Consider the following 25,732-nt stretch of genomic DNA (forward strand, 5'->3'; position numbering starts at 1 on the left):
GAACGAACCGGACCAAAATCCCATCCAGACCAATGTCCCGTTCGCAGGACTGATTATCCAACTACAGGTAAATAAAGTCACAGAAAGCCAGAAATGGCAGGCCTACCGCACTTGAGGTTGTTGTGCCGATGAAGAATAAAAAAAGAAGAAGAGATCTCCAAATTAGTGACCAATTAGTAAATGATTGACTAAATCCCTGCATAGTTTTCGTTGAAAAGAATTTTCACGATTTTTTCGTTCGTTTTAGAGCAAAGAGTGTTTTAGTAACAATAAAGCATGCAACATGCAACAACAACAAATTGTGTTAAAACTTTGTGACACTTAATTGCAAAAAATTTAATAAATAGTATCCAGTTTTGTAAGTACGAACAGTTTAAGAATTGATCTTCATTTCAACTTAATTCTCACAAAAAACGACAAAATGATGAAGTATCCCTTTTCACAAACACCTCTCCCGCTGGCGATCGTTTGTTTCATCAGATTCCTCAACGAATAATAAGCATGTCATCTCGCCCATACGCAACACCAAACGCACAACTCTGTGCCTTACATCGAATTGATCAGATCAACTCACAATTTCGATTTCCCTACGCAATGCGTTACCACTTTAGTAGAAGCACACACAAAAATCAATTTGAAGAAATTTTTAATTGCATGCTGGTGGAAATTAACCACCATCATTATCATCCTGCTGGGCCCTAGTAAACAGTTATTAAAGTGTCATCTGTTCGTGGAAATCCAACCAAAACTCGGGCACCCCACTGAGGCGGACCCCAGCGCGGGTCCAGCAGCACGACGATCAGCATTCATAACGAAATAAAGCGATCAATCAGCCCACAACCGATGCAGCAATTAAGGCCTGCTTTTTTACGATTGATCCATAACACGGAACAACCCTATGGCTTGCCCAATGCATTCGGGCTTCGGCCGGGCGCTCTCTTTCGCTGTGGCAATAGTAAGCCACCGCTTTGCTTTGGGCATCACGAAACCGTTTCCCGAGTGTCACACGTACGCCGACGTATGCTTATTCGTGTCTACCCTTCTCCGGAATGGTGGCGAAGCATAAAATGATGAATAAAAAAAAACTAAAAACACACACACAAAATTCTGGTATCTAGGTGGAAAACAGATTGCCACTGGCCTAGTGGCCCCCAAACGGGAGCATAAAACATCGTAGAAACCTTTTTTTTTCTCTCCCTTCAATCAAACCCACTGTAGCTGAAGGGAGTGCAGCATAGTATTTTTTGCGTTCCTTTTTGCCTTTGTCATGTTACGCTAATCGAGCATCGAACGACGATCGAGCAATGGGCCCGCACCGCACATATGCTTCACAACCTGAACTCATTTCGATAAGTACCTGTATTTACCGGAGATACCCTCCCGCGGCCCGGGAATGTTCATATGCCCGTGCTCTTAACACGATTACTTCACGATTGCAGCAAAGTTTGGTCAATTTTCCTGTCCACTATTGTCGCACCTCCTATTTTGTATCGGTCTGCCTTTGAGTTTGATTCTTTCGATGACAATGCTGACTCCAAAGGGGCAAGGGATAATTTTGAAGCGCAAACAATGTTAAGCATTGCAAACATAATCGACACCAGGTGTTGGAATGGCAGTGTTGCGATAGTACCCCGTTGTTCCTTTTTATCGACGGTAAAAACTACGGCGATGAAGGCATGTTGCGCCAAGCAATCGAAGCAACTTTGAGTATCGTAATGCGCACCGATAACGCTCATCCATGCAAATCATTGAGTAAAGTATTTTTTCTTGATAAAAAACCAAATTGTATGCTTTTGGCAACACACTGTTGAATATTGTTGATGGAAAGTGTGAAGCATCGCAGCGTTATATTTTGCAAACATTATCAACATGAACATTTGGATTACAAAATCAAATATGATGGTAAATCTTTTACCATTTTTGCCAAATCATACCCAGATCATTAACTATCTCCTTACTCAATAGCTTGCTAAATTTAGTTTTTTTGCTTTTATTTTGTTTTGGGTTTAATCTTCTCTTTTAGATGCATCACTTTCTGTGGTCATGTTTATTTTTCTGTTCTGGTAGTTGTTTTAGTGGTTTAGTTTTCATACTTCAATAAGTTCATTTTTTGCGTTTAAATTATCTCTTTTTGTTGGCATTATTTTTGTGTTTGAAATTCTACTTTCTTTCTTTTTTTAAAACAAAACGACCAGGCTGTATTACTTCCTCTAAGTGTATGATTTATTTTATTATAAGTTTTCAAACTCGCGGTGGTACTTTTGTTTGTTTATTTGTACAAGTATCAGTACCTTTCGCCAAATTGATTTTTAAAGTAGTTGACTTAAATTTTACGAAAACAAAAGCTATTGTCTATCTTTTTTCAGTTCTTAATTCTCAGTTTTGACAGCATGTACTTTCTTACCACGTAGTTGGAAAAATCTTTTACAACTTTCATCACAGTTTTCCACCCAACACAACCCGCTTCATTGTAAATCAAACACCCATCATCACCTTGAGCTAACCACATCCCCTACCACAACATGCACGGTGGTGACAAAGATTTCTTTGCCACTATTTTCTAGCCGTTTGCCTTGAAAATGAAACATCGAAAATTGCGCTGGTCATGGCACGACATCAAACTTTCATCATGAACCATATAAAAACACCTCTTCGGTGGCTCGTGGCTAGGCATGGGTTTCTTTTTTCCCTTCTTCTTGTACTGCTTGTACCGATCGATCAAGCTCAATGAGATGAGAAAGGCCGTCGGTCGCAACGGTGGCGGCGAACTTGAAGTAGCGTTGAATTTTATAGAACGCTAGACTGGGATCGCATAATTTGCTGTAAGACGATCACAAGATGAACATTGATCAGTTCTCAATTAAAGCTGGCTCGATTCTAATGTCGACCATTTTCACGGGCTTTCGATTCATTAACCTTCTTCGCAATGTGAAGGGTATCGTCCGGAAGGTTATAAAACATTTCATTGGAAATATGATCATAAGGCCTTTAAATGATGGATTTTGGGGATATTCAATAAAATGTTCTTGCTTAAAATTACTTCAATATTACAACAACATTGTTATTTAATATTAAATTCTTCGGCTAATTAAATCGGCTTAAAATTACAAACGAAACCTTTCAAACGATTAACACATAGCATAAACAACCAATCCAGTAACAGCGTACCATTTCGATAGCGCACCACACAACATCTCAATCATTCACTACGAACCAAACGAACTGCACCAACTGTTCGCTGCAACGGATGGGAAAGCGCCGTTTTACGAGCGACAGACGGGTTTTCGGAACTTCGGACCATAACTTACGTTGCGCTGACGGACGCATTTCCGGGCGACTTGGCACAGCAGGCTAATAGTTGTATTTTCCTTCTCTTTTGGGGCTTGTAAAGTCTCGAGATAATAACGTGCCGATAAACATCTAAACCAAAAAAAAGGAAATACTTCATAAGGAAAGCAAGCACACATACATAACACCTTAATCAATTTATGCAATATGCGTGAGGTTCGGCATATCGATATGGTGTTTAGGGTATGACGTTATGCAATGTAGGAGTAGATCAATCACAAACTTTAACAGCCAATCAAAGACAAATAAACGATTGATTATCTTAATCCTTTCCATTATTAACTGTATCATGATAAGAACTATCAAAAGCATTGATTTGCCACTAGTTAAAGGACCAACAATGTTTGCGGAACATTACAAGATATTTTTAAAACGATAGGCACGATTAATTAGCTGGAACATTCAAGCTGCACAATGATTAAAACAACTAGTTTGCTACCTTCAAACCTTCGTTTTCGAACTGTATCGTGGTCACGATCGTGGAAAATGATTTCCTTATGTCACGAAACACGTTATTTAACTCACAAACATTGTCGACCTGCCCGAGTGACACAGAAAATCAATGCACGCAATGCTAATCCACCATCGGAATGTCGCTCGATTACCAGCGTCAGCGTTAATTAGCACTTCACATGCCTCATTTCACAGACAAAGTGCATCTAAATGCACCTTCCCGGCATGCATTCGATAACTAGCGATGCGATGTGTGTTTTTTTTTTTGCAAAAAAAAACTCAAAATTTTGGCAATATGTTCTTGTTTTCTGTGCTAATGCTTGCAACATAAACCACCTCCACCACCTGCGTTACCACAAGCAACACAAAAGCGCTTGCTGCTGTCGCAATCTGGTTCCCATCGGAGTGTGTTCGGAAGCAGCAAAAACCGTTCGCATTCGAACCCTCCTATACACGCTAATGGGGTACGCTAATTAGCCTGCGCAGTAGCGCTTTTTGGTCGATTCGTCCAATTTTTTGCACTCCGCACCAGAAAGCACCTTTAAGCACAATTGAACGGGGTGTGACACGCGCTACCCTTTACCGTCTTGCGCTCCGCTTGATGGCACGCATGCGTGAAACGCTTTTCATCATACTTCCACCCAACTTCCACCCAGCAACTGGAAGTGGAAAAATTAATTTCAATGTCTTCGCGGTGCGCTCACGACTGACACACTGACGTAGTTCTTTACGGTTTCTTTTTTTCGCCTTTACTCTCCTTTTGGTTCGCTGGAAAACACCCGTTGAAGACATCCATTGTGTGCACACAGTGCACTGTTTTGGTTGAGCCGTGTTGTTAACGTTTATGGCCACAGGTGTTGGACGGACAATGCGGTGCGAGAACGCGATACCCTTGCTAGGTTCACGAGACTGAAAACGCTGCACACCAACACCTTCATGCCTTCAATTAATTGCCACTGATGTCCGTTTTGAAGTTCTTTGAACCGAAGCGTAGCAACGACCAGGGGATGCATCGGCGGGAAGGAGAACAGGGGTGGCTGTGTCCTCGAGAATCAATGGCGCACGGGCGTGTATACGTGTAGTGCGTTTGGGGTGTTTGCAGTAGAGCTTCTTGCAAACCGGAGCTCGGTGGAAAAATGCTCGAACCATATAAAACCGTTCGGTCGTACACAGAACACCATCAGACGAGCAGTTTAACGTGCAAAGGTACAGACCTAGTAGTTCCGGAGCAGCAGCAGTTCCGCAGTGCATCAAGAAATAGTCTGTGATTTTGCCTCCGTCGTACGAGCGATCAATTCCGTTTGGAAAGAATGTTGCGAGTGAGTTTCCTCCAGTGATGTTATTCCTGAATAAATGTGAACTAGGTTTATAGACACATGTGGAGTGATTGGAACTTCCAAGGACATGCTACAACTCGTGAAATATGTGAAGTTCTTTGGTGCAAAATTTGTTTCAAGATTTTGTGATGTTAAAATTAAAGAATTAACTGATACGTGCTATTAGTACTTTATAGAATAAAACAACTCAACATACAATCTGCTTCATAACATCAGTGAACAAAACTCCTAATATCTTAGCCTAACAACAACACGACGCAGTTCAAAAATCAAGAAAATTGATCAATTTTATTCTCCTCGCCAGTTTGTGTCTGCTATTGCCATCTTGGCAGCAACGGCCGTCCAATCGGCCCCTGTTGAACCGGCTCAGTATGCATTCGTTACGAAGCACCACCATGTTCCGGAGCATCATCACGTGCTCGAGCATGTTCATCATGTGCCAGAACCACAGCTGGCCGTACACTATCCGGTCGAGCTGCTCCAGGACCACCATCATCACCAGGAGCCACAGCTTGTGCTGAGCAACGATAAGTACATCGGGGAAGCTCATGAGTACCATCATCACGAAGCTCCAGCCACCAGCTACAGCGAGGGTAACGACTACAGTACACTGTACGGTGGCAAGCATGGTTCTCATTTGTATGATAGCTACCAGTACGGAGGATACGACACTGGTTACGCCAAGAAGTACGACGAGTACAACGCATACCCCAAGTACAGCTTCGAATATGGAGTAGATGATCCGCATACCGGTGACCACAAGAAGCAGTGGGAATTCCGTGATGGTGATGTTGTGAAGGGTACGCATCGTAGTTAACATTTTCATGTTGAATTTTATGAGTTTACATTACATTTCCCTTCCTCCGTCCAGGTGGGTACATGCTGAAGGAAGCCGATGGTACGACCCGTGTCGTTGAGTACACCTCGGATGACCACAACGGATTCAACGCGGTTGTGAAGAAGTTCGGCCATGCCCACCATCCGGAACCGGTAAAGCAACACAATGCCTACGGCTACATCGGTAACTATGCTGGCGCGTACGCCACCGGTGACCACTACAGCAAGGGTGCCACTAGTTACGCCAAGGTATGGAAGCAACATTAAATCGCATTGCAACGAACACCAAACTGCCTCAGCGATCAGCAGATGTTTCGGCATCGACCAAGTTGCTCTACTTGGCTGACCGGGAAATGCCGTTGAGATTAATCTAGATTATTTCAAACCAATCCGAACCGCATTCTGTAGGAGAAGATTATTTATTATCGTTACTGCAAATACTGCTAGACAAAGCTACGCCACAAACTAACCAGGATTAGCTGGCTGATTGCAAACTGCTCGTGCTCTTTTAAAATAAACCCTATCTGTGATTGAAGTCAATCGATCGTTTGTAAATGAACAGTGAAATATCACAACCGATTTTCTAGCTAGTGTGCGCTCATCAGCATAGTTTCGGAACAACAGTTTATGTGCTTACGAAACACATGACGATGCCTATATACCATGATTTACTTGATGTCTTCATATTGCTAAGGAAATAGACGGCAAATAGCGGTAAAAAAAGGAAAATGATAAAACTTCAATGATACTTAATTTAACTTTAGCTCATCTTCAGCGTCAACTTAAACGAATTGAGACGTCTTTTGGTTAACTTAAAGACTTATTTTTTTCCACAAAGCCGGGGAACGGCCCAGATAGCTACATAGCTACAACGGATCGGCCCACATGTAGAACCGGCGACTTACATTTCATTTACATTTACGACGTAGAAGAAGATTGCCGAGCGAATAGATTACCATTTGGCAACAGTTGATCGCACTAAACAGTATCTATCCGAAGATCAAGTAAATATGAAGTAAATATCAATATTTTGCAAGGACATGTGTTTTAATTGGTAAGGATGAACATTTCTAAGAAAAAAATCATCGCTTAAAGCAAAAATGAAATCTAATTCAATTTAAACATAACGATTATGGGAAGCAAGTACTTTTTTTCGTTCGAACGGCCTGGCTGTATCAACTTATTTTACCACGTAGCCGGATAAGCAGTCCTTGCTACAGGAGATTGGCCCAGATGGGATTTTGGTCCGGTCCGTTCGTATGAAGACCGGCGCAGCTAACATCATGCTAGCGGGCCGACCCAGCAAGTACTTTAAGTTTAGTAAATTGTGCCCCCCTGGCAGACCAGAATTTTAACCCGATGGGTTTTTCAAGCTGGGCGTGTGTTGAAGTACTGGGCGAAAAATTATCTGACCATAGTGTAAAGATTTTGAAGGCCCTGGTATCATGCACGATTGCGTCATGGCAGTCGATAGCGCCGACCTTCTTTGTAAATGTTGCTGAAAACAATGGGGAGACATAGAGTAAACTTGTTTGAAATATCCAAATAAACATAAATATACCCAAAAATACTATTATTCGGAAATATTACTGTTATTCAAAACAAAAATATAAAGATCTTCAAAACAAAATCCCTACAGCTTAAACATCTTCCCTCCATCTTTTGTACATACCTACATATTTTGTATTTCTTAATGCCGCAACCAGTAATAAAATATATATTACATCTTCGATTATGTAAGTTTAAACTTAAACTTTTCAACTTTTTTTCATTTTTGTATATTTTTGTACATACATAAACACACAGTAATCAGGACCTTCCGTAAATTAATACATTAGTACCCTTAATATAGAGTACAACATTTGACGACTCAAAACATACTTTTCACTTAATTCCCTCAAAAAAAGTTTAAAATATCTCGCAGTTCAAGTGTCCCCATTCCGTATTTCAATGACAAACTGTTATGAAAACACTTCTGATTGCTCCATGTGAGCGAGATGTGGTAGAGAAAGATTTGGAATTAATCATTATGCAAGGAGGAGTCGAAAAGCACAAGAAAATAATAACCCCATGTACGCAAATAGATTCGAAAAGTGGATCAGAGTATCGCATTATTTTGGCGCTCAAGTTCAGGCGTAACGGTTGAAGCATATGTGTACATTGACCGAAACTGATATAGTGGGAGTAATGAGATGATCACATGATGAATGCATCTTTGCATATTCAGGTAGAAACCAACCTCATTTTCCATTTTTGATATAAATATTCATGATTCGAAACAAAGAATACACCAGTTCATCAAAAGCTATCACAACGACAACATCGATCAGGTGTAGAAAAGTCAACATCACAGTACAATGTTCAAGGTAAGATGAAATTCTGCTTTTCATAACAATCACCATTTTACAAGAATAACCTCCTTTTATTAGATTCTCGCCCTGATTGCCTGTCTGGCAATTGTTGCTTCGGCCCAGTACCATGGAGAACCCGAGCACAAGGAACACTACGCACACCCCAAGTACAAGTTCGAGTATGGCGTCAAGGATCCCCATACCGGTGATCACAAGAGCCAGTGGGAAGTACGCGATGGTGATGTCGTCAAGGGAGCATACACCCTGCACGAGGCCGATGGAACCGAGCGTGTGGTCGAGTACAAGTCGGACGGTCACAACGGATTCGAGGCTGACGTGAAGAAGGTCGGACATGCCCATCACCCACAGAACTATCCCAGCCATCCCGTCCATGTTCCTGTGCATGTGCCAGTACATGCCCCAACCCATGCCCCAGTACATGTTCCGGAACACCATGTGCACCATGGACATTCGGGTGCAAGCTACGTCAATGTCGACAAGCACTACTGAACAATATCTCATTCCCCTATAAACACAAAAGCCAAATGTAAATGTGATGTAATAAATAAAGATCACAGTCTGTTATAAAGCAAAACACCCAAATGTTTTATTTGCTACCAACATCAGTATCCTACAATTCAATACTTCTGCTACTTTTGCGCAAGTTTGACAAAAAGTAAACCAATTGTTTTGTATTTTTCCCGATTGAATTCGATAGCCATTTAATCCTAAAACATCTTTTAATAAAATATATCATAAAAACGTGATTTAACACTTCATGAACTATCATTAGCTTCAATTACATTATTTTGAGATTGGTCACACCAATAGTAAAACATTACAAAAAACTAAACATGTTTTCAATTCATCATGTTTCTGCAATATAAAGAAGACGTAACACAGGCTTCAAATTAACAACAGCTTGTTACTTGATGAGAAGGCTTCGTAGTTTTAGACTTTTCCGTTACATTTGCTGTTCGAATGGCCTCTGTAGTGTTTGTTATTAATGTTGTAGTTTCCTGCTGATCCGTGACCATGCTCGGTATATCCGTGGAAAGAAATTCTTCGGAAGACCTGTGGGAGATAAACATGTTTTAAATTCTTAACAATAGTTTCAAAATCGTTGTGACTGTCCAACTTGTACTCGACTACATGCTCGATTCCGTCAGACTCCTGCAGAATGTAAGCAGACTTTGCGACATTGACATCACGCACTTTCCACTGGGTCTTATGGTCAATTCTATGGGGATCCTTGATACCATACTCTAGCTTGTACTTGGGGTGTGCAGAGTGTTCCTCATGTTCAAACTCATCGTAGTCAACAGCAGCCGCAACGATGGCAACACAGGCAAAGAAAACGGGTAACTTATATTAGAGACAATTATGTTTAATATAGTTTTCCCATTGAAAAAGTTATTAAACAGATCTTACCTTGAACATGTTAAAAGCTCGGTGGGTTGTGCTAGTCATACAAAATCAGAAACTGAACTGTCGAATGGTACTCAACCGAAGAAATGTTTTATACGTTCGATTCAAGGATATTCTCGGGAGAACTTTTTTGAAGTAATTTCTAAAATTTAGCGATTAAAAATTACGAAAGAGCTGTAAGAATGCATTTTATGACATATTAAAAGGAAACTTAATGCCACAAAGAAGCATGCATATTCCATTGAACACATGAACCATGCAAATGTAGAAATGTTTCATGCTCTAATTGAAAGATACAATTGAGTGGCTTTTAAATAATTGCATGCGTAAACGTGAAATTCTTCAATTCGACTTGAGTTGACGATTCAATAGCTTAAGATGACCCTGAGTACCGAGTATAAAATATCTCTTCGGATTCAGAGCATTCATCAGTACAATTTCAGATTTCATCTCGTGAACATCCACCAAAACACCGCCACAATGTTTAAGGTATTCCTTGCAAAGGAGTGCAAAATAAAAGTTACTTAGCTGACAGTTATTTCTAATCACTTTCCTGTTCTAGGTTCTAGCTCTTATCGCCTGTCTGGCTCTCGTTGCCTCGGCCCAGTACCACGGAGCTCACTATGAGCACAAGGAACACTATGCGCACCCGAAGTACAAGTTCGAGTATGGTGTCAAAGATCCCCACACAGGTGACCATAAGACCCAGTGGGAAGTACGCGATGGAGATGTCGTCAAGGGAGCTTACACCCTGCATGAGGCCGACGGAACTGAACGTGTGGTCGAGTACAAGTCGGACGGTCACAACGGATTCGAGGCTAATGTCAAGAACGTAGGACATGCCCATCACCCGCAGGTCTACGGAGGACACTCTTCTCACGGACATCATGAGTACGCTCATGGTCCAGGAGCCAGTTACACCAATGTGGATAAGCATTACTAACATCATTGTTCTTCGAAACACCTCAATTTGACTACGTATTAAAAAATAAAAAAAAAATTAAACAGCATTTCTTCTAGTTTTCTTCAATGGCATATAAAATATACATAAAAGGAAACAGTACGTCTGTCTAGTAAATTAAAGTTTGTAAAATCAATTATTAGACAGCAAATAAGACTTGCCAGGCTTCCTGGCTTGGTAATGTCATGAAAACGACATTTTACGACACAACTCCTTAGGTCGTCCACATGGACAGAGATGGCGTAGTAGACCCAACCTAAGATGGAGTGATGGCATTAGTTGATGCATTCGCCAGAAAGGTCGGGATAATATTTAGGTGGACGACGACGCTCGTCAGTGAGTAATCAGTTAGTAAGCCAGTTATGGCAAACATAACATTTGTAAATCGTTACACCGTGGAGAAAAAGAGAAATAAAAAGAAGAAAGAAGAGGAGATTCTAGATATTGAACATATTAATAAGATCTGCTGGATAGTGTCCCTAAACACATTCTTCAGTTGGAAAATAAATAAAGCAACCGATAATCCATTGAATCCTATAGCTAAAACATATGTAAATAAGCAGATTGAGTAGCAAGCAAGTCCTATCATTTCTTTTCAAGATAGTTCTTTGCAGATCATTGTTTATTGCTTATCACATTGTGATTTAGGTACACGATGGTCTGTAAGTATGTAAGCGTTCAGTAGTGTTTGTCGACATTGACGTAGCTCGCACCCGAGTGTCCATGGTGCACATGGTGTACCGGAACATGTACTGGGGCATGGGTTGGGGCATGTACTGGAACATGCACAGGAACATGGACGGGATGGCTGGGATAGTTCTGTGGGTGATGGGCATGTCCGACCTTCTTCACGTCAGCCTCGAATCCGTTGTGACCGTCCGACTTGTACTCGACCACACGCTCGGTTCCATCGGCCTCGTGCAAAGTGTATGCTCCCTTGACGACATCACCATCCCGTACTTCCCACTGGCTCTTGTGATCACCGGTATGGGGATCCTTGACGCCATACTCGAACTTGTACTTGGGGTGTGCATAGTGTTCCTTGTGCTCGGGTTCTCCATGGTACTGGGCCGAGGCAACAATTACCAGACAGACGATCAGGGCTAGAATCTAAGGTACAAAAAAAAAAGATAAAATAATATTTTTACAATCTATGTTTTGAAACCGCTATTCGCACCTTGAACATGTTGTTTTTTCTTTAGCTGGTTGAAATATGTTCACCAAATGAATCCTGAAGATGAACTGACTAATAATGCGATGCCGAATCGAAGCTTTATACTCGGTACTCAGAGATGACTTTACCCGATGAGGCTGTATTGCATTTCCATCGATAATTATTTCTTTTGTTTTGACCCATTCGTAATTTTGCTGCTTATGAGAGCATATTGCAATGATTTCTGTCTTAGCATGTACCAAAGACGCTTCTATGAATGAATGCAATAATTGCAATTAAACTGCAATGTTGAAAACGACAACAAATCTGCTTTTTCGATATTGTTTGTTGATGTGCATTGTGGACAATGATGATTAATTTGTTACTACATACATGAATAATATCGTCCCAGTTTAAATCGCATATGAAACAGTTTCAAAACTTCGTTCGGTAACCTTTCTCCAGTATTGTATAGGTTGGTTTGTTGTTAGACTGATCAATCGATAAAAAACGTTTCAGAGATATTCACATTTTGGATTCACGCGGGCGTGTACGCGTGGATAGTGAATGGTGAAATAATTTCTCCAGTGCGATCATTAGCGTACAAACAAGATGTGAGAAATCAGTGATAATGTCCCTGAGTTGGAGATATAAAGCACCTGTTTCTCGTTTGAATCATCAGTCGCTCATCAGATACCAGCTCGTGAACAAAGCACAACTATCCAACATGTTGAAGGTACGAATCTGTAGAAATCCAGCTCCAATCAAAAATCTATTCTAACTTTAACTTTAACTTGAAACAATAGATTCTCACCCTGATTGCCTGTCTGGCAATTGTGGCCTCAGCCCAGTACCATGGAGAACCCGAGCACAAGGAACACTACGCACACCCCAAGTACAAGTTCGAGTATGGCGTCAAGGATCCCCATACCGGTGATCACAAGAGCCAGTGGGAAGTACGCGATGGTGATGTCGTCAAGGGAGCATACACCCTGCACGAGGCCGATGGAACCGAGCGTGTGGTCGAGTACAAGTCGGACGGTCACAACGGATTCGAGGCTGACGTGAAGAAGGTCGGACATGCCCATCACCCACAGAACTATCCCAGCCATCCCGTCCATGTTCCTGTGCATGTGCCAGTACATGCCCCAACCCATGCCCCAGTACATGTTCCAGAACACCATGTGCACCATGGACACTCGGGTGCAAGCTACGTCAATGTCGACAAACACTACTAAGTAAATTCAGTATGTTCGAACACCAAAAAAAAAAAAAAAACAAACGTAAATCAATAGAAACGGAACACTTTATATAATTAAAACAAATTAATATTTTCTTTCCTGCAAGTTAATAATTTCACAACGCCACGTTCATATCAAGTGAGGATCTATGGCAATATAAATGTACTAAACTTATTATTAACATCTTGCTGTATTTCTCTGTTTGTGTGGTGACATAAGATTTATTTGTGGTGAAATAAGATTTTACTGCGCTTTTAAATGCGAATTCATTATACAAACGGATATAAATAATTATTTTGATTATAATATTTTTAATCACGGACATATTTTATTTATGTTTGCAGGTTGATTGGATTCATCAAGGACTGTACTAGTACCAAATCTAACTCGTACTATTATCCGGAGATAACTATTTAATAACGGGATGAAATCAAATCAAGTGAGTATACGTCCTAATAAATCTCTGAGTAAAGAAAAAAAGTTTCAGTAGTAACGTTTACGGGAAGTTGTGACCATATTTTAACCTTGGTTTTCTGTAATTGTGTATGGAACTAAAACGGAAAGGGTACGTGCTTCAAGTAACCTGAATGTCCAGAATTTGCTAATGGAAAAGCATTTTCTTTGTTGGGCTATTCCTATTGCTCCAGTACTCGATTACTACTTGGATTATCATTGATATTTACAATACAGTCAATCCATAGTTTTTTTAATGGTTTTGTCTTTTCAGAGACCAATACCAGCAACACTTTCCTGTCTCTTTAAAAATTCAATACTATAAATTGCTTTGAGAATTTTGTGATGTTTCTTCACTCATGTCTAATATTGTATCGTTTAAAACCAAAATCTTCTTAATCTTCTTCAACATTCCTTCGTGAAGAACACTAAAAGAATATACTTCAAACAAAAGGATAAATTTCAAAAATTGTTTATTCTCCTGCACATCACCAAAAAACCAAAACGTCCAACGGGGGTCTAAAATGATTCCGTTTTAGTAATGCTTATCCACATTGGTGTAACTGGCTCCTGGACCATGAGCGTACTCATGATGTCCGTGAGAAGAGTGTCCTCCGTAGACCTGCGGGTGATGGGCATGTCCTACGTTCTTGACATTAGCCTCGAATCCGTTGTGACCGTCCGACTTGTACTCGACCACACGTTCAGTTCCGTCGGCCTCATGCAGGGTGTAAGCTCCCTTGACGACATCTCCATCACGTACTTCCCACTGGGTCTTATGGTCACCGGTGTGGGGATCTTTGACACCATACTCGAACTTGTACTTCGGGTGCGCATAGTGTTCCTTCTGCTCATAGTGAGCTCCGTGGTACTGGGCCGAGGCAACGAGAGCCAGACAGGCGATAAGAGCTAGAACCTAGAACAGGAAAGTGATTAGAAATAACTGTCAGCTAAGTAACTTTTATTTTGCACTCCTTTGCAAGGAATACCTTAAACATTGTGGAGGTGTTTTAGTTGATGTTCAAGAGATGAAATCGAAGAATGAACTGATGAATGTTCCGAAGCTGAAGAGATACTTTATACTCGGTACTCAGGGACATGTCCATGCATCTTCGATTAATTGGCTCCAAAGCATAATTATCGTTCTAGAGGATAAATTTAACACCAAGCAAACACATCTCTTGGACTTTCGCAACTTCCAATCAAGCTAAGTTGATTCCCAATACAGCTTCACGAAAGTTTTTTTTTCACTTACTCTCACTTTACCCACGCAAGGAGGTCATTTTTCGGCAATATACTTACGTGAAAAGTGCACCTGCATCACATGAAAATCGCTCCTCGCGCGGCCATGTGGTGGTAGAATATCATTTCACATGCTGCAACAAAAACCATGGAAAACAGTTTCAATTTTCCAATGACGAACCCAACGATACTCGACAAGGGTGGCATGGTTGAAGCGACTCAGACTGGGCATCTTAATTCTACTTTTGCCACCAGCTGTCAGATCAAAATGGATCGCAAAATAATTGCTGCTCGTGCACATTACTGATTGAATTTAATGGCATTATGTGCAATCCGCATGTATGGCGTTGGTGGCCATAGAGGTAAAAGAAAAGCCAGCGGGGACACGGATGGTAACAGTGCGGACGATTGGACAGTAAAAACAAACAGCAGAACATAACACAGGCAGTGTTCGTGTGCATACATTTCCCCCCCAAAACAGTGCCATAAGTGACCGAACGGACCGAAACCTGGCCACCGCGCGCGAAACTCCGGGTACACCCGCTTGTTAGGAGTTTCGATGCGTGTGGGGAAAATCTGGGCCATGCTTGGCCTCCGCTGACCACCGGGCTGTCATCGTGTACCAGAAGCAACAGCGAACCTCGGTCGCATGTTCATTCGGACCATCCTCCTTCGGGTAAGCCGCAACCGTGCTGTTTGACGTACTGAAGCACACAGATTCCCCACTACCAAAAAGCACCACGATGCACGATGTTATAACAATCGAGTTATGCTGCACATACATTTCGGACGCTTTGGTTTTGCGCTACCGTAAAGCTTCCCCGGTGTATACCTGAACCGAGTAGAGGGATAGAGAATCGTCACTCGGCGTATAAATAGACAGGCGCGACTTGCAGTAAGGTATCAGTTTCACATTAGCCTTCTCAACGTCAACATTCAAAGCAGTTAATTAGCAGCAAAAATGTTCAAAGTAAGTGTAGTAGCTGTTTCCAAATTTGAGGACATCAAGCATGTGTACTTTCTTCAAGATTTCGAACTCATTGCGATCGATGTCCATTTTGCAGATCTTCGCTATCGTCGCCTGTCTGGCCGTGGTTGCTTCCGCCCAGTACTACGGAGGAGAGCACGGTCTCAGTGGATACGCTCATCATCATGAGGAGCCCAAGGACTACTACGCATACCCGAAGTACAAGTTCGAGTATGGCGTCAAGGATCCCCACACCGGTGACCACAAGAGTCAGTGGGAAGTGCGTGACGGTGATGTCGTCAAGGGACAGTACTCGCTGCACGAAGCCGATGGCACCGAGCGTGTGGTCGAGTACAAGTCGGACAAGCACAGCGGTTTCGAAGCCGTTGTCAAGAAGGTCGGCCATGCCCATCACCCGCAGGTGTACGGTGGACATCACTACTAGGAACCTTGTTGTCATGTCCCTTCCTTTGAAGGGGAAATAGTCCAATGTCCTATCCGCTGCATCTGGCCTACGTTAGAGCTGGAGCATTTTTTCCTAACCCAGAATGTGATATCTTAACTGAGCTCAACAAAACCTCAATAAGCTGAAAGGCTCTCAGAAATATACAAATGAAAACATTTTACTTCTTCTGTCTGTTTATGCAAGAAATTGCAAATTTGTACTATTGTAAACTATTGTCGCGCTGAAGTGATGCAAAACTGATTTTCCTTTGTATTTTAATTGTCCATCACATGATTTAATTGTTTGACTATAACAAGTCATTTCATGAATGTTTTTCGTTTTTACGTTTCGAGCTTAGTTAAAATGGGTTTAAGCTATTGCAGAATTTTCCAAAATTTTGATTAATTGAATCTGATGATTATTTTGGTCAAATTACACACAGCAACTAAAAATGACATGCTTTCATTTTTCTCTAGTTTCATTTAGCCACAAAAGGATAATAGTCGTTCGTGAAGATATCCTTTGACATAAATTTCTTAGTTTTTAATATAAATTTTCTTAGTGATCTATTTAGAATATCAGATTTTTCATGAAACGCTATGTTTAATATACTACTGATTGAATATGAAATACTACATACGAGTATACAACACATGGATATTCTACAACGTTTTGAATTTAGTAACAATCCTGTCGTGTGAAATACCGGACACTCAAACCGCGAGTCCCTAAGATATGCGTTGTACAATGATTTCGTTAATGCTGACTAAGCACAACAGGCAGATTTTTGTAATGATTTATATCAGTTTTAGTACTAATTTCTCGTACACCAAACTAAATCAGCTCAAAATATACATCAATAAAAATAATGTAATCCACCGAAATCAACATATTTCATTCAAACTTTTCGTGTCACACAATTCATGAGAAAGACATCATTAACATTAACAGGAACTGTATATCTCTAACAATCTTACCACATTGCATGCAACATCCTCTGTCATTCCGAAATTATATCATTGAATAACAGATATTGACACAAGCCAATACATGGAACACCCAATTTGAAGCACGATTGGAGGAAACTATTGCTGCGATTCCACCACTTCTGACTCTGCTCCAAGTACTAACGCATTTGTGCCATCAATCGTGAGCAGCGTAGCCGGCCAGGGAATCGTAAATAAAACAACATCATTAAAACCATAACACTTCTTCTTATTTGCAAGAAATGCATTTGTTTGTAGTGAGACTGCTTACATAAAAACTCTAAATACGAACATACCACTCACCCACTTGCAACTCACGCTGGCAAACAAATTGCCGTTTACCATAATTACTTCTTCCAGCACATGTCAGCAACATGTAACAGTATTGCTCATTAAAGTGTATTTCATGACCAAATAGTGCAAATCTAATAATCCAACGAGTAATTATGCAATACTGGAACAATTTGAAATAAATATAAAAAAAGTGCAAAATTTCAAACATTTCAAACAAACAAACTTATACATTACAAAATGAAATAAAAAAAATTTTGTAAAAGAAAATGATAATGACTTATACCCCACACGAAAATGTTCACTAGAAAATTAACTCAAGGTTACGACAAAGTTGGAGAGATGGCAAACATGCAACCGCCGACAAAGTATTTTCATTTGATTGCTGGTCACTATTTAAGTTAAAGCGTTGGAGCGGTAAAAGCACAGTAGCAATCTGAACATAGCAACAGCCACTAGCCAAAGAAAACTTCCCAAAATGATGAAGATCACGATTGCCGCCCTCGCCCTTCTGGCCGTCGCCGTTGCTGCTTACGAGCACGAGGACTACCATTCGCATCCCAGCTACAAGTTCGAGTATGGAGTGAAGGATCCCCACACCGGTGACCACAAGAGCCAGTGGGAACATCGGGATGGAGATGTCGTCAAGGGAGCTTACACCCTGCATGAGGCCGACGGAACTGAGCGAGTGGTCGAGTACTCGTCCGACAAGCACAACGGCTTCCAGGCTCATGTGAAGCGAGTGGGTCATGCCCATCACCCGGAAGTCTACGGACACCATGAGGGTGGACACTCGTACGGTGGACACGGTCATGGACATGCCAGCAGCTACGCCAACGGTAACCTGTATCAGCACCATCATTGAGGAGCATCAGTGCGAGTTCAATAAAAGATCCTATGGTTTATTTTGAATGAAATCAAGTTTTCGAGTTGTTAACAAATCCAACGCTTCAGAATTGTTCTTCATCTGCTTGAGGTTAGAGCCTACTAGGTCATGACTGTTACAACTGATATACTTCTCTGACGTTTTCTACATAATCGAATAGCCAGTCCTGGCTACGGGATAGTGGTCCAAATGAGTGTTGATATTTGTGTTGTCGTGTGTGTTGTCTAAGTCCACTTAACTACCTATTAGTTCATCGTTTCCATTTGGATACTTGTCGGTAACCGAAATGTTAAAGTATTTCGATGTATGTTTGATGTTTTATGATGGACACATGATTATGATTTATTTATAAATTACGATTTTCTCATGCACAGTATTGTTGGATTTTACAATCAGACATATGAAGAGAGATCAAAGTAGGAAGCAGAATGAACAATCACATGAATGAACGCATCACAGCTGTGCAAATATCGATTATTCAATTCCACACTTGGCTGTAAGACTTTCAATTATTTTATTTCATTATCAATCTAGTACTATTTGTGAGATGATGGTATGATGATGGTACACATTTATGTGCTACATCGGAACATACTTTACATTGGAGCTACTGCACTAGTCGTTCCGGTTTCATTGAATTTCTAACAGAGCATTGTTTTTGGTGTTCAATGGTTCCACAGCAAGAGATGCATGAATTTTGCATTTATGTTTTTTTTCGTTAGAACAGACAGGCCATATAATTTTCGTGGCACATTCTGTTACCACGTAGCCTGAAAGTTAGTCCCAGTTTCGTCTAGGTTCTATCATGTGAAGACCGACATCGCATCGCGCCGCAAATCTATTCTTTTGTAGGCAAAATATTTTAAAACATTGCAGGCAAAGTAAAAATTACATAAAAACGTCTAAAGAACTAAATATTTCTGGGGTTCAAAGTTTCGTGTTTGTGTTGTTCAAGCTACACCACTTTAGTTGTGTACACTGGTTTGAAGTACCATCATAGCTTTGAGAAATATTTGACTTCACTGTTTTCAAATTAAGTGTTATTTATTTTATTTATTTAGTAACAGATTTTTGAGTTCCAACTTAATGTAACTTTACTTTGCTACCAACCACAGAACCTCCCAATGTTCTGAGTTATGCATCAACGAACGAGGATTGTGAGTATTTCAACTTTCTTATGGTAGTTTAATATATTCAACATTTGACGAGCCCGACTTGTGACTTGTAACTGGTTTATTTCTGTTTTAAACTGCTATTATGTTGTCATACAATGTAATGCAGAATGAACACATGTTTCCAAATGCAGGATGAAAAACTGATGATTTTTCGACACAACTTACATATTTTCACTGGTGTATATCTACAAAGGATTAGTCATAAAGAATTTGTTGGGGAAATTTGTCATTTATTAGTCAGAATTAGAATTAGTCAAGAAACATTTAATTTATTACATGTATTACATAAAAGCCGTAATTGTGGTGAAAATACACCATCGATCGAATCAATGCACGAAATTGAGGAGTTCATTTCATATGTCGTGCATTTCCTTTAATTTCCACGCCCACATCCAAGGTCAACCTATAACATGCCAACCATAACCCAATGAAAGGCATACACGCATTCATGCCCTACTCCTTTCAAAGCATATTTAAGCGAGCATATTCAACCCAAATGCTAACAGTCGATCACCAGCCATCGCTCCATCTGCATCCAGTAGCCCACAAACCAAAGAAAACTTCCCAAAATGATGAAGATCACGTTTGCCGCCCTCGCCCTTCTGGCCGTTGCCGTTGCTGCTTACGAGCACGAGGACTACCATTCGCATCCCAGCTACAAGTTCGAGTATGGCGTGAAGGATCCCCACACCGGTGACCACAAGAGCCAGTGGGAACATCGGGATGGAGATGTCGTCAAGGGAGCTTACACCCTGCATGAGGCCGACGGAACTGAGCGAGTGGTCGAGTACTCGTCCGACAAGCACAACGGCTTCCAGGCTCATGTGAAGCGAGTGGGTCATGCCCATCACCCGGAAGTCTACGGACACCATGAGGGTGGACACTCGTACGGTGGACACGGTCATGGACATGCCAGCAGCTACGCCAACGGCAACCTTCATCAATATCATCATTGACATTAATAGTGATTTGAAGACAAACGAAATAAACCTTAATGAACGATTGTTTTTCTTTACACTAATTTGTTTGTTTTGTCAACTGTTTTAATGGTACTGTTTTCAAATAACCTTATCGCTGCTGTTGTTCGTCTCTTCGATCATTTGATTTGTTTAAGTATTAATTGTTTGCTTTAAAGGTTTGTAGGTCACTCAAATTCAATAATTACTTTGCTTAAACTGACCAAAAAGTGGGTTCATTAAAGGTCGCATGAAAAGTGTTGGGCCTTTGATAGTAAAACGCATGTTTTGGCAAGTAGTAATTCTGTTCAACCTACATCCGTTCATGAGTGATACACCGATTAAAGCGATCTTCCAACTTTTGGATTCCATTTTTATAGTACGATTTGTTCTTTGCCTCGATATGTTCCTCAGTTTCGGCGATCACCCCTTCGACGAAAATTTCTTTAGAAATTCTTGAGCGCTTGTGCTTGAACTTGATTCTCGAGTTGATTCTTTTGAGAAATTTTCCATATCCGTTTTTCGGCGATTTCATCTTTCAAACGCTTCATTAACTCGAAATAATTTCTCAAGATAGTAGATGATAATTGCTTGCAAATCCCAAAAAACTAGCGCTATAACTTTGCCAGCTGCGTTTTTCTTCGCTTTGGAGCGAGTTTATCGAGTCCAGTCCAGTCGGCTGACTGTCTATTGGACTCCGGAGTGCAGTGGTGAAGGTAGTTCTCATCCATGGTATTATATCAATGAGAAAATTTCGCTTAAACAGCTCCAAACGTATCGTGCAAGATCCCCAAAAACTGATCTGAATCATCAACTCATTGTTGTTTATGGCCAAATGTGAACTCACGCGGCACTTTTTTTTAGCAGAGCTTCCTCATATGCAAATATTCTTGAACGATGTTCCTTCGACATCTTTAGGGTGTAAGCCGAAACAACATTTACAATTAACTTGCTGAAAACAACATTTACAGTTATCATAAAAAATTCAATTCATCTTGCAGGAATTTTATTTAAAACATTTTATTGGACTTGATTATTCAATTGTGCAACAACAAAATTAAATGCATGTTGCCAGACTAGTGGTTCGAATGCCATTCAACAAGAAATGTGCCGCTTTTACACACACACAAACCCAACCCAGGCATACATAGATATACAATAGTCGTGTGAAAATCGAGCGTCGCTAAGGGTAAGTTAGTCTGTCTATTTCAGGAAATAGTGAAGCGTGAAATCGCTTGAACTTCAAATTCCTTTTGCCACCACTTTAGCGTGCCTCTAGGTGGTGTAGAAAATGTGCGGCTTTCAGGTTTTCGTTTGACGGTTTCGTGGAATTATGATGGCAAGGTTGATTTGTGGGCTTTTCGAGTTCATTGCGCCATTTGCATCGTTGGGTGGGATCGAATATATTGTTTACTATTGACACACATTCATCATTTGCATCGTGTAGCAGCAGAAGAAAATAATTATAAGCAACACAACTGGCTAATACGTTCATCAGCCATGCAGTTTACCAATGATTTCGTTTTTATTTAAGCTGCTCCTAATTACTTGACGTTATCTCACATGTGCGCCCAACTTACGATATCAGCAATATAGAAGCAAATTGTGGATGGACGGTTTTTAAAGATATGTTGAAGCAGACAACTATATTCGCTTGTTGTGGACAAGCCCTTACCGCGTTGTTTTTTTAATTCAGAATGTCCTGAACACAACTAGTTATTGTTCAAAATTGTGGTTTATGCTACAGGACGCGCACGCTTCGCAGGCAAGAACAACAAAATGGCAAACGAAACTATCCTAAAACAACCACAACTCGCCCTCGCAGCTTAAAATGAACCTACATTTTTTAGTAACAATCACGCCTTATGATAAAACATACAAAACTTAAAACCTCCACTCAGGTAATGTCATAAACTACGCAAAAGAGAAAGCAATGTTTTACCTTCTGCGTGAGGTTAAAGTAGCACATCTGAATTCGAGTGAATGTTTTCATAAGATTTAACGAAGGAAGGAAATGGAGACAATCGAAGAAAATATAAAATAACCGGAATAGTCAATGCAAATGAAACATGAATCAAAATGCAATCGTAATATAGGCAGTGCTATAAATTGGCATACCCAGAATTTATGTTAAAACGCTTAGGATAAAAATGCGATGTAAGCTAATCCTATACATAACGAAAATGATTCTACCTCCTTCCCATTCTTCTGCCTAATTTTCACCTACAACACTTCAAACATATTTTTAGTATATAATCATGACTTTTGTTAATAAAGATTTGCAATTCAAACCTGGACTTGGTATCTTCAAGTCATTAGGTTGGCAACCGAATTGAAAAGAGATTTACATTTAGATACTTATTCTGATTTTATTCAGAAGAAAAGGTTATTTGTCCAACCCGTGCAATTCCGATAGGCTCCACTCCAGGAATCGTACCAGTCAAAGCAAAAGTCCACCGTTAGGAACTAATCCTGGAAATCCAGGAAAAAGTTTATTGTCCGATCCGAGTTGATCTGAAATGCCAACGTGTTGCGGTAGCAGAACGGCTGATAAAATCAACTAGCCAATTCGGAACAGTCACAGAACGAATTGATGTATAAATGATGTTAACGTCGTCGTCCAGTACGAAGTGGAGTTATCCGTGACAATAAACGTAAAAGTGGCGAATGAACGTGACAAGTGGACAATAAATGTTGATAAAGAGAACGGTGAACGGAGGAAAGGTCTAACTTTGTACTACGTTCGAATATAGAAATAAATAAATCTCTTAACCCGATAAATTCATATACCTATATACCTGGCCCCATACATGTAATGTATTTTTAATAAAAGGTAAAAAAAACTGTGGCTTTTTTTGCAAATTCTCTCCAGCATTAGTTGTTTACAACAAGAACGCATTTCAGATTAAACACTACGAAACATACCAGCTAAAGGTCAAGGGTTTGCACCATATGTAAGATTACTGGTTGTGCGAAATTACCAACACTGTATGAAAAGAAATGCAATACCTACACATGAAAAATAGATACAATTATATATGCTTTCTATTTGCTCTAAAATGACAATACAATGCATACTATCAGCTGAAATGCATCATCCGATCTGCTATTATTTAATATATTTTGCTGAACGATACTAAGTACAAAAAAAACCTCCACAAAAAGGATATAAAATTTACTGAGAAGAAAATTTCTAAAAGAAACAACACAATTAGAATTGAATTTTACAAATTTATTTTCATTACACTTTCAATCATTACAACGATCCGTAACAAACGGTGCTATTTAATGATGGTGCTGATACAGGTTGCCGTTGGCGTAGCTGCTGGCATGTCCATGACCGTGTCCTCCGTACGAGTGTCCACCCTCATGGTGTCCGTAGACTTCCGGGTGATGGGCATGTCCCACTCGCTTCACATGAGCCTGGAAGCCGTTGTGCTTGTCGGACGAGTACTCGACCACTCGCTCAGTTCCGTCGGCCTCATGCAGAGTGTAAGCTCCCTTGACGACATCTCCATCCCGATGTTCCCACTGGCTCTTGTGGTCACCGGTGTGGGGATCCTTCACGCCATACTCGAACTTGTAGCTGGGATGCGAATGGTAGTCCTCGTGCTCGTAAGCAGCAACGGCGACGGCCAGAAGGGCGAGGGCGGCAATCGTGATCTTCATCATTTTGGGAAGTTTTCTTTGGTTTGTGGGCTACTGGATGCAGATGGAGCGATGGCTGGTGATCGACTGTTAGCATTTGGGTTGAATATGCTCGCTTAAATATGCTTTGGAGTAGGGAGTAAGGAGTAGGGCATGAATGCGTGTATGCCTTTCATTGGGTTATGGTTGGCATGTTATAGGTTGACCTTGGATGTGGGCGTGGAAATTAAAGGAAATGCACGACATATGAAATGAACTCCTCAATTTCGTGCATTGATTCGATCGATGGTATATTTTCACCACAATTTCGGCTTTTATGTAATACATGTAATAAATTAAATGTTTCTTGACTAATTCTAATTCTGACTAATAAATGACAAATTTCCCCAACAAATTATTTATGACTACTCCTTTGTAGATATACACCATTGAAAATACGTAAGTTGTGACGAAAAATCATTAGTTTTTCATCCTGCATTTGGAAATATGTGTTCATTCTGCAATACATTGTATGACAACATAATAGCAGTTTAAAACAGAAATAAACCAGTTACAAGTCACAAGTCGGGCTCGTCAAATGTTGAATATATTAAACTACCATAAGAAAGTTGAAATACTCACAATCCTCGTTCGTTGATGCATAACTCAGAACATTGGGAGGTTCTGTGGTTGGTAGCAAAGTAAAGTTACATTAAGTTGAAACTCAAAAATCTGTTACTAAATAAATAAAATAAATAACACTTAATTTGAAAACAGTGAAGTCAAATATTTCTCAAAGCTATGATGGTACTTCAAACCAGTGTACACAACTAAAGTGGTGTAGCTTGAACAACACAAACACGAAACTTTGAACCCCAGAAATATTTAGTTCTTTAGACGTTTTTATGTAATTTTTACTTTGCCTGCAATGTTTTAAAATATTTTGCCTACAAAAGAATAGATATGCGGCGCGATGCGATGTCGGTCTTCACATGATAGAACCTAGACGAAACTGGGACTAACTTTCAGGCTACGTGGTAACAGAATGTGCCACGAAAATTATATGGCCTGTCTGTTCTAACGGAAAAAAACATAAATGCAAAATTCATGCATCTCTTGCTGTGGAACCATTGAACACCAAAAACAATGCTCTGTTAGAAATTCAATGAAACCGGAACGACTAGTGCAGTAGCTCCAATGTAAAGTATGTTCCGATGTAGCACATAAATGTGTACCATCATCATACCATCATCTCACAAATAGTACTAGATTGATAATGAAATAAAATAATTGAAAGTCTTACAGCCAAGTGTGGAATTGAATAATCGATATTTGCACAGCTGTGATGCGTTCATTCAATTTTTGTTCATTCTGCTTCCTACTTTGATCTCTCTTCATATGTCTGATTGTAAAATCCAACAATACTGTGCATGAGAAAATCGTAATTTATAAATAAATCATGATCATGTGTCCATCATAAAACATCAAACATACATCGAAATACTTTAACATTTTGGTTACCGACAAGTATCCAAATGGAAACGATGAACTAATAGGTAGTTAAGTGGACTTAGACAACACACACGACAACACAA

The 25,732-nt window shown here is 40.3% G+C and overlaps 6 protein-coding genes and 3 pseudogenes across 6 annotated transcripts; 6 read left to right on the forward strand and 3 right to left on the reverse strand.

The window, feature by feature from the left end:
* The first annotated feature begins 5,111 nt into the window (after positions 1-5,111).
* Positions 5,112-6,242, forward strand: LOC128715656 (histidine-rich glycoprotein-like). The gene is made up of 3 exons (XM_053810566.1): positions 5,112-5,120; positions 5,443-5,938; positions 6,010-6,242. Exons 1-3 carry the CDS (start codon positions 5,112-5,114, stop codon positions 6,240-6,242), a joined length of 738 nt encoding a protein of 245 aa, XP_053666541.1.
* Positions 6,243-8,332: 2,090 nt separating this feature from the next.
* On the forward strand, positions 8,333-8,836 carry LOC128715657 (cuticle protein 19-like). The gene is made up of 3 exons (XM_053810567.1): positions 8,333-8,341; positions 8,405-8,691; positions 8,794-8,836. The coding sequence occupies exons 1-3, from the start codon at positions 8,333-8,335 to the stop codon at positions 8,834-8,836; spliced, it is 339 nt and encodes a 112-aa protein (XP_053666542.1).
* Positions 8,837-10,123: 1,287 nt separating this feature from the next.
* On the forward strand, positions 10,124-10,697 carry LOC128713340 (cuticle protein 7-like). Its single transcript, XM_053808198.1, has 2 exons — positions 10,124-10,243; positions 10,317-10,697. Exons 1-2 carry the CDS (start codon positions 10,133-10,135, stop codon positions 10,695-10,697), a joined length of 492 nt encoding a protein of 163 aa, XP_053664173.1. The 5' UTR covers positions 10,124-10,132.
* Positions 10,698-11,393: 696 nt separating this feature from the next.
* On the reverse strand, positions 11,394-11,901 carry LOC128713336 (cuticle protein 19-like). The gene is made up of 3 exons (XM_053808195.1): positions 11,893-11,901; positions 11,536-11,825; positions 11,394-11,430 (listed from the first exon to the last, which is right to left on the reverse strand). The coding sequence occupies exons 1-3, from the start codon at positions 11,899-11,901 to the stop codon at positions 11,394-11,396; spliced, it is 336 nt and encodes a 111-aa protein (XP_053664170.1).
* A 598-nt stretch (positions 11,902-12,499) lies between these two features.
* LOC128713333 (cuticle protein 19-like) lies at positions 12,500-13,106 on the forward strand. Its single transcript, XM_053808192.1, has 3 exons — positions 12,500-12,604; positions 12,675-12,964; positions 13,070-13,106. The coding sequence occupies exons 1-3, from the start codon at positions 12,500-12,502 to the stop codon at positions 13,104-13,106; spliced, it is 432 nt and encodes a 143-aa protein (XP_053664167.1).
* Positions 13,107-14,097: 991 nt separating this feature from the next.
* On the reverse strand, positions 14,098-14,662 carry LOC128713332 (cuticle protein 7-like; annotated as a pseudogene).
* A 1,103-nt stretch (positions 14,663-15,765) lies between these two features.
* Positions 15,766-18,358, forward strand: LOC128712714 (uncharacterized). The gene is made up of 3 exons (XM_053807599.1): positions 15,766-15,780; positions 15,869-16,213; positions 17,918-18,358. The coding sequence occupies exons 1-3, from the start codon at positions 15,766-15,768 to the stop codon at positions 18,356-18,358; spliced, it is 801 nt and encodes a 266-aa protein (XP_053663574.1).
* A 465-nt stretch (positions 18,359-18,823) lies between these two features.
* LOC128712715 (uncharacterized) lies at positions 18,824-20,510 on the forward strand (annotated as a pseudogene).
* A 3,285-nt stretch (positions 20,511-23,795) lies between these two features.
* On the reverse strand, positions 23,796-25,649 carry LOC128712716 (cuticle protein 21-like; annotated as a pseudogene).
* Between the last annotated feature and the right edge of the window lie 83 nt (positions 25,650-25,732).

This window comes from Anopheles marshallii, chromosome 3 (genome assembly GCF_943734725.1).
Source record: "Anopheles marshallii chromosome 3, idAnoMarsDA_429_01, whole genome shotgun sequence".
NCBI lineage: Eukaryota > Metazoa > Arthropoda > Insecta > Diptera > Culicidae > Anopheles > Anopheles marshallii.

Bases quoted from the DNA above. Each gene is read 5' to 3' on its own strand.
- LOC128715656 (XM_053810566.1), top strand. The intron at 5,939-6,009 runs GTACGCATCGTA...TCCTCCGTCCAG, and splicing joins TGATGGTGATGTTGTGAAGG to GTGGGTACATGCTGAAGGAA.
- LOC128713333 (XM_053808192.1), top strand. From the start codon at position 12,500: ATGTCCCTGAGTTGGAGATATAAAGCACCTGTTTCTCGTTTGAATCAT. The intron at 12,605-12,674 runs GTACGAATCTGT...TTGAAACAATAG, and splicing joins AACTATCCAACATGTTGAAG to ATTCTCACCCTGATTGCCTG. The intron at 12,965-13,069 runs GAACTATCCCAG...CCATGGACACTC, and splicing joins GGACATGCCCATCACCCACA to GGGTGCAAGCTACGTCAATG.
- LOC128715657 (XM_053810567.1), top strand. The intron at 8,692-8,793 runs ACAGAACTATCC...TGTGCACCATGG, and splicing joins GTCGGACATGCCCATCACCC to ACATTCGGGTGCAAGCTACG.
- LOC128713340 (XM_053808198.1), top strand. From the start codon at position 10,133: ATGACCCTGAGTACCGAGTATAAAATATCTCTTCGGATTCAGAGCATT. The intron at 10,244-10,316 runs GTATTCCTTGCA...TTCCTGTTCTAG, and splicing joins ACACCGCCACAATGTTTAAG to GTTCTAGCTCTTATCGCCTG.
- LOC128712714 (XM_053807599.1), top strand. The intron at 16,214-17,917 runs TAGGAACCTTGT...GAGCGGTAAAAG, and splicing joins TGTACGGTGGACATCACTAC to CACAGTAGCAATCTGAACAT.
- LOC128713336 (XM_053808195.1), bottom strand. The intron at 11,431-11,535 runs GAACTATCCCAG...CCATGGACACTC, and splicing joins GGACATGCCCATCACCCACA to GGGTGCGAGCTACGTCAATG.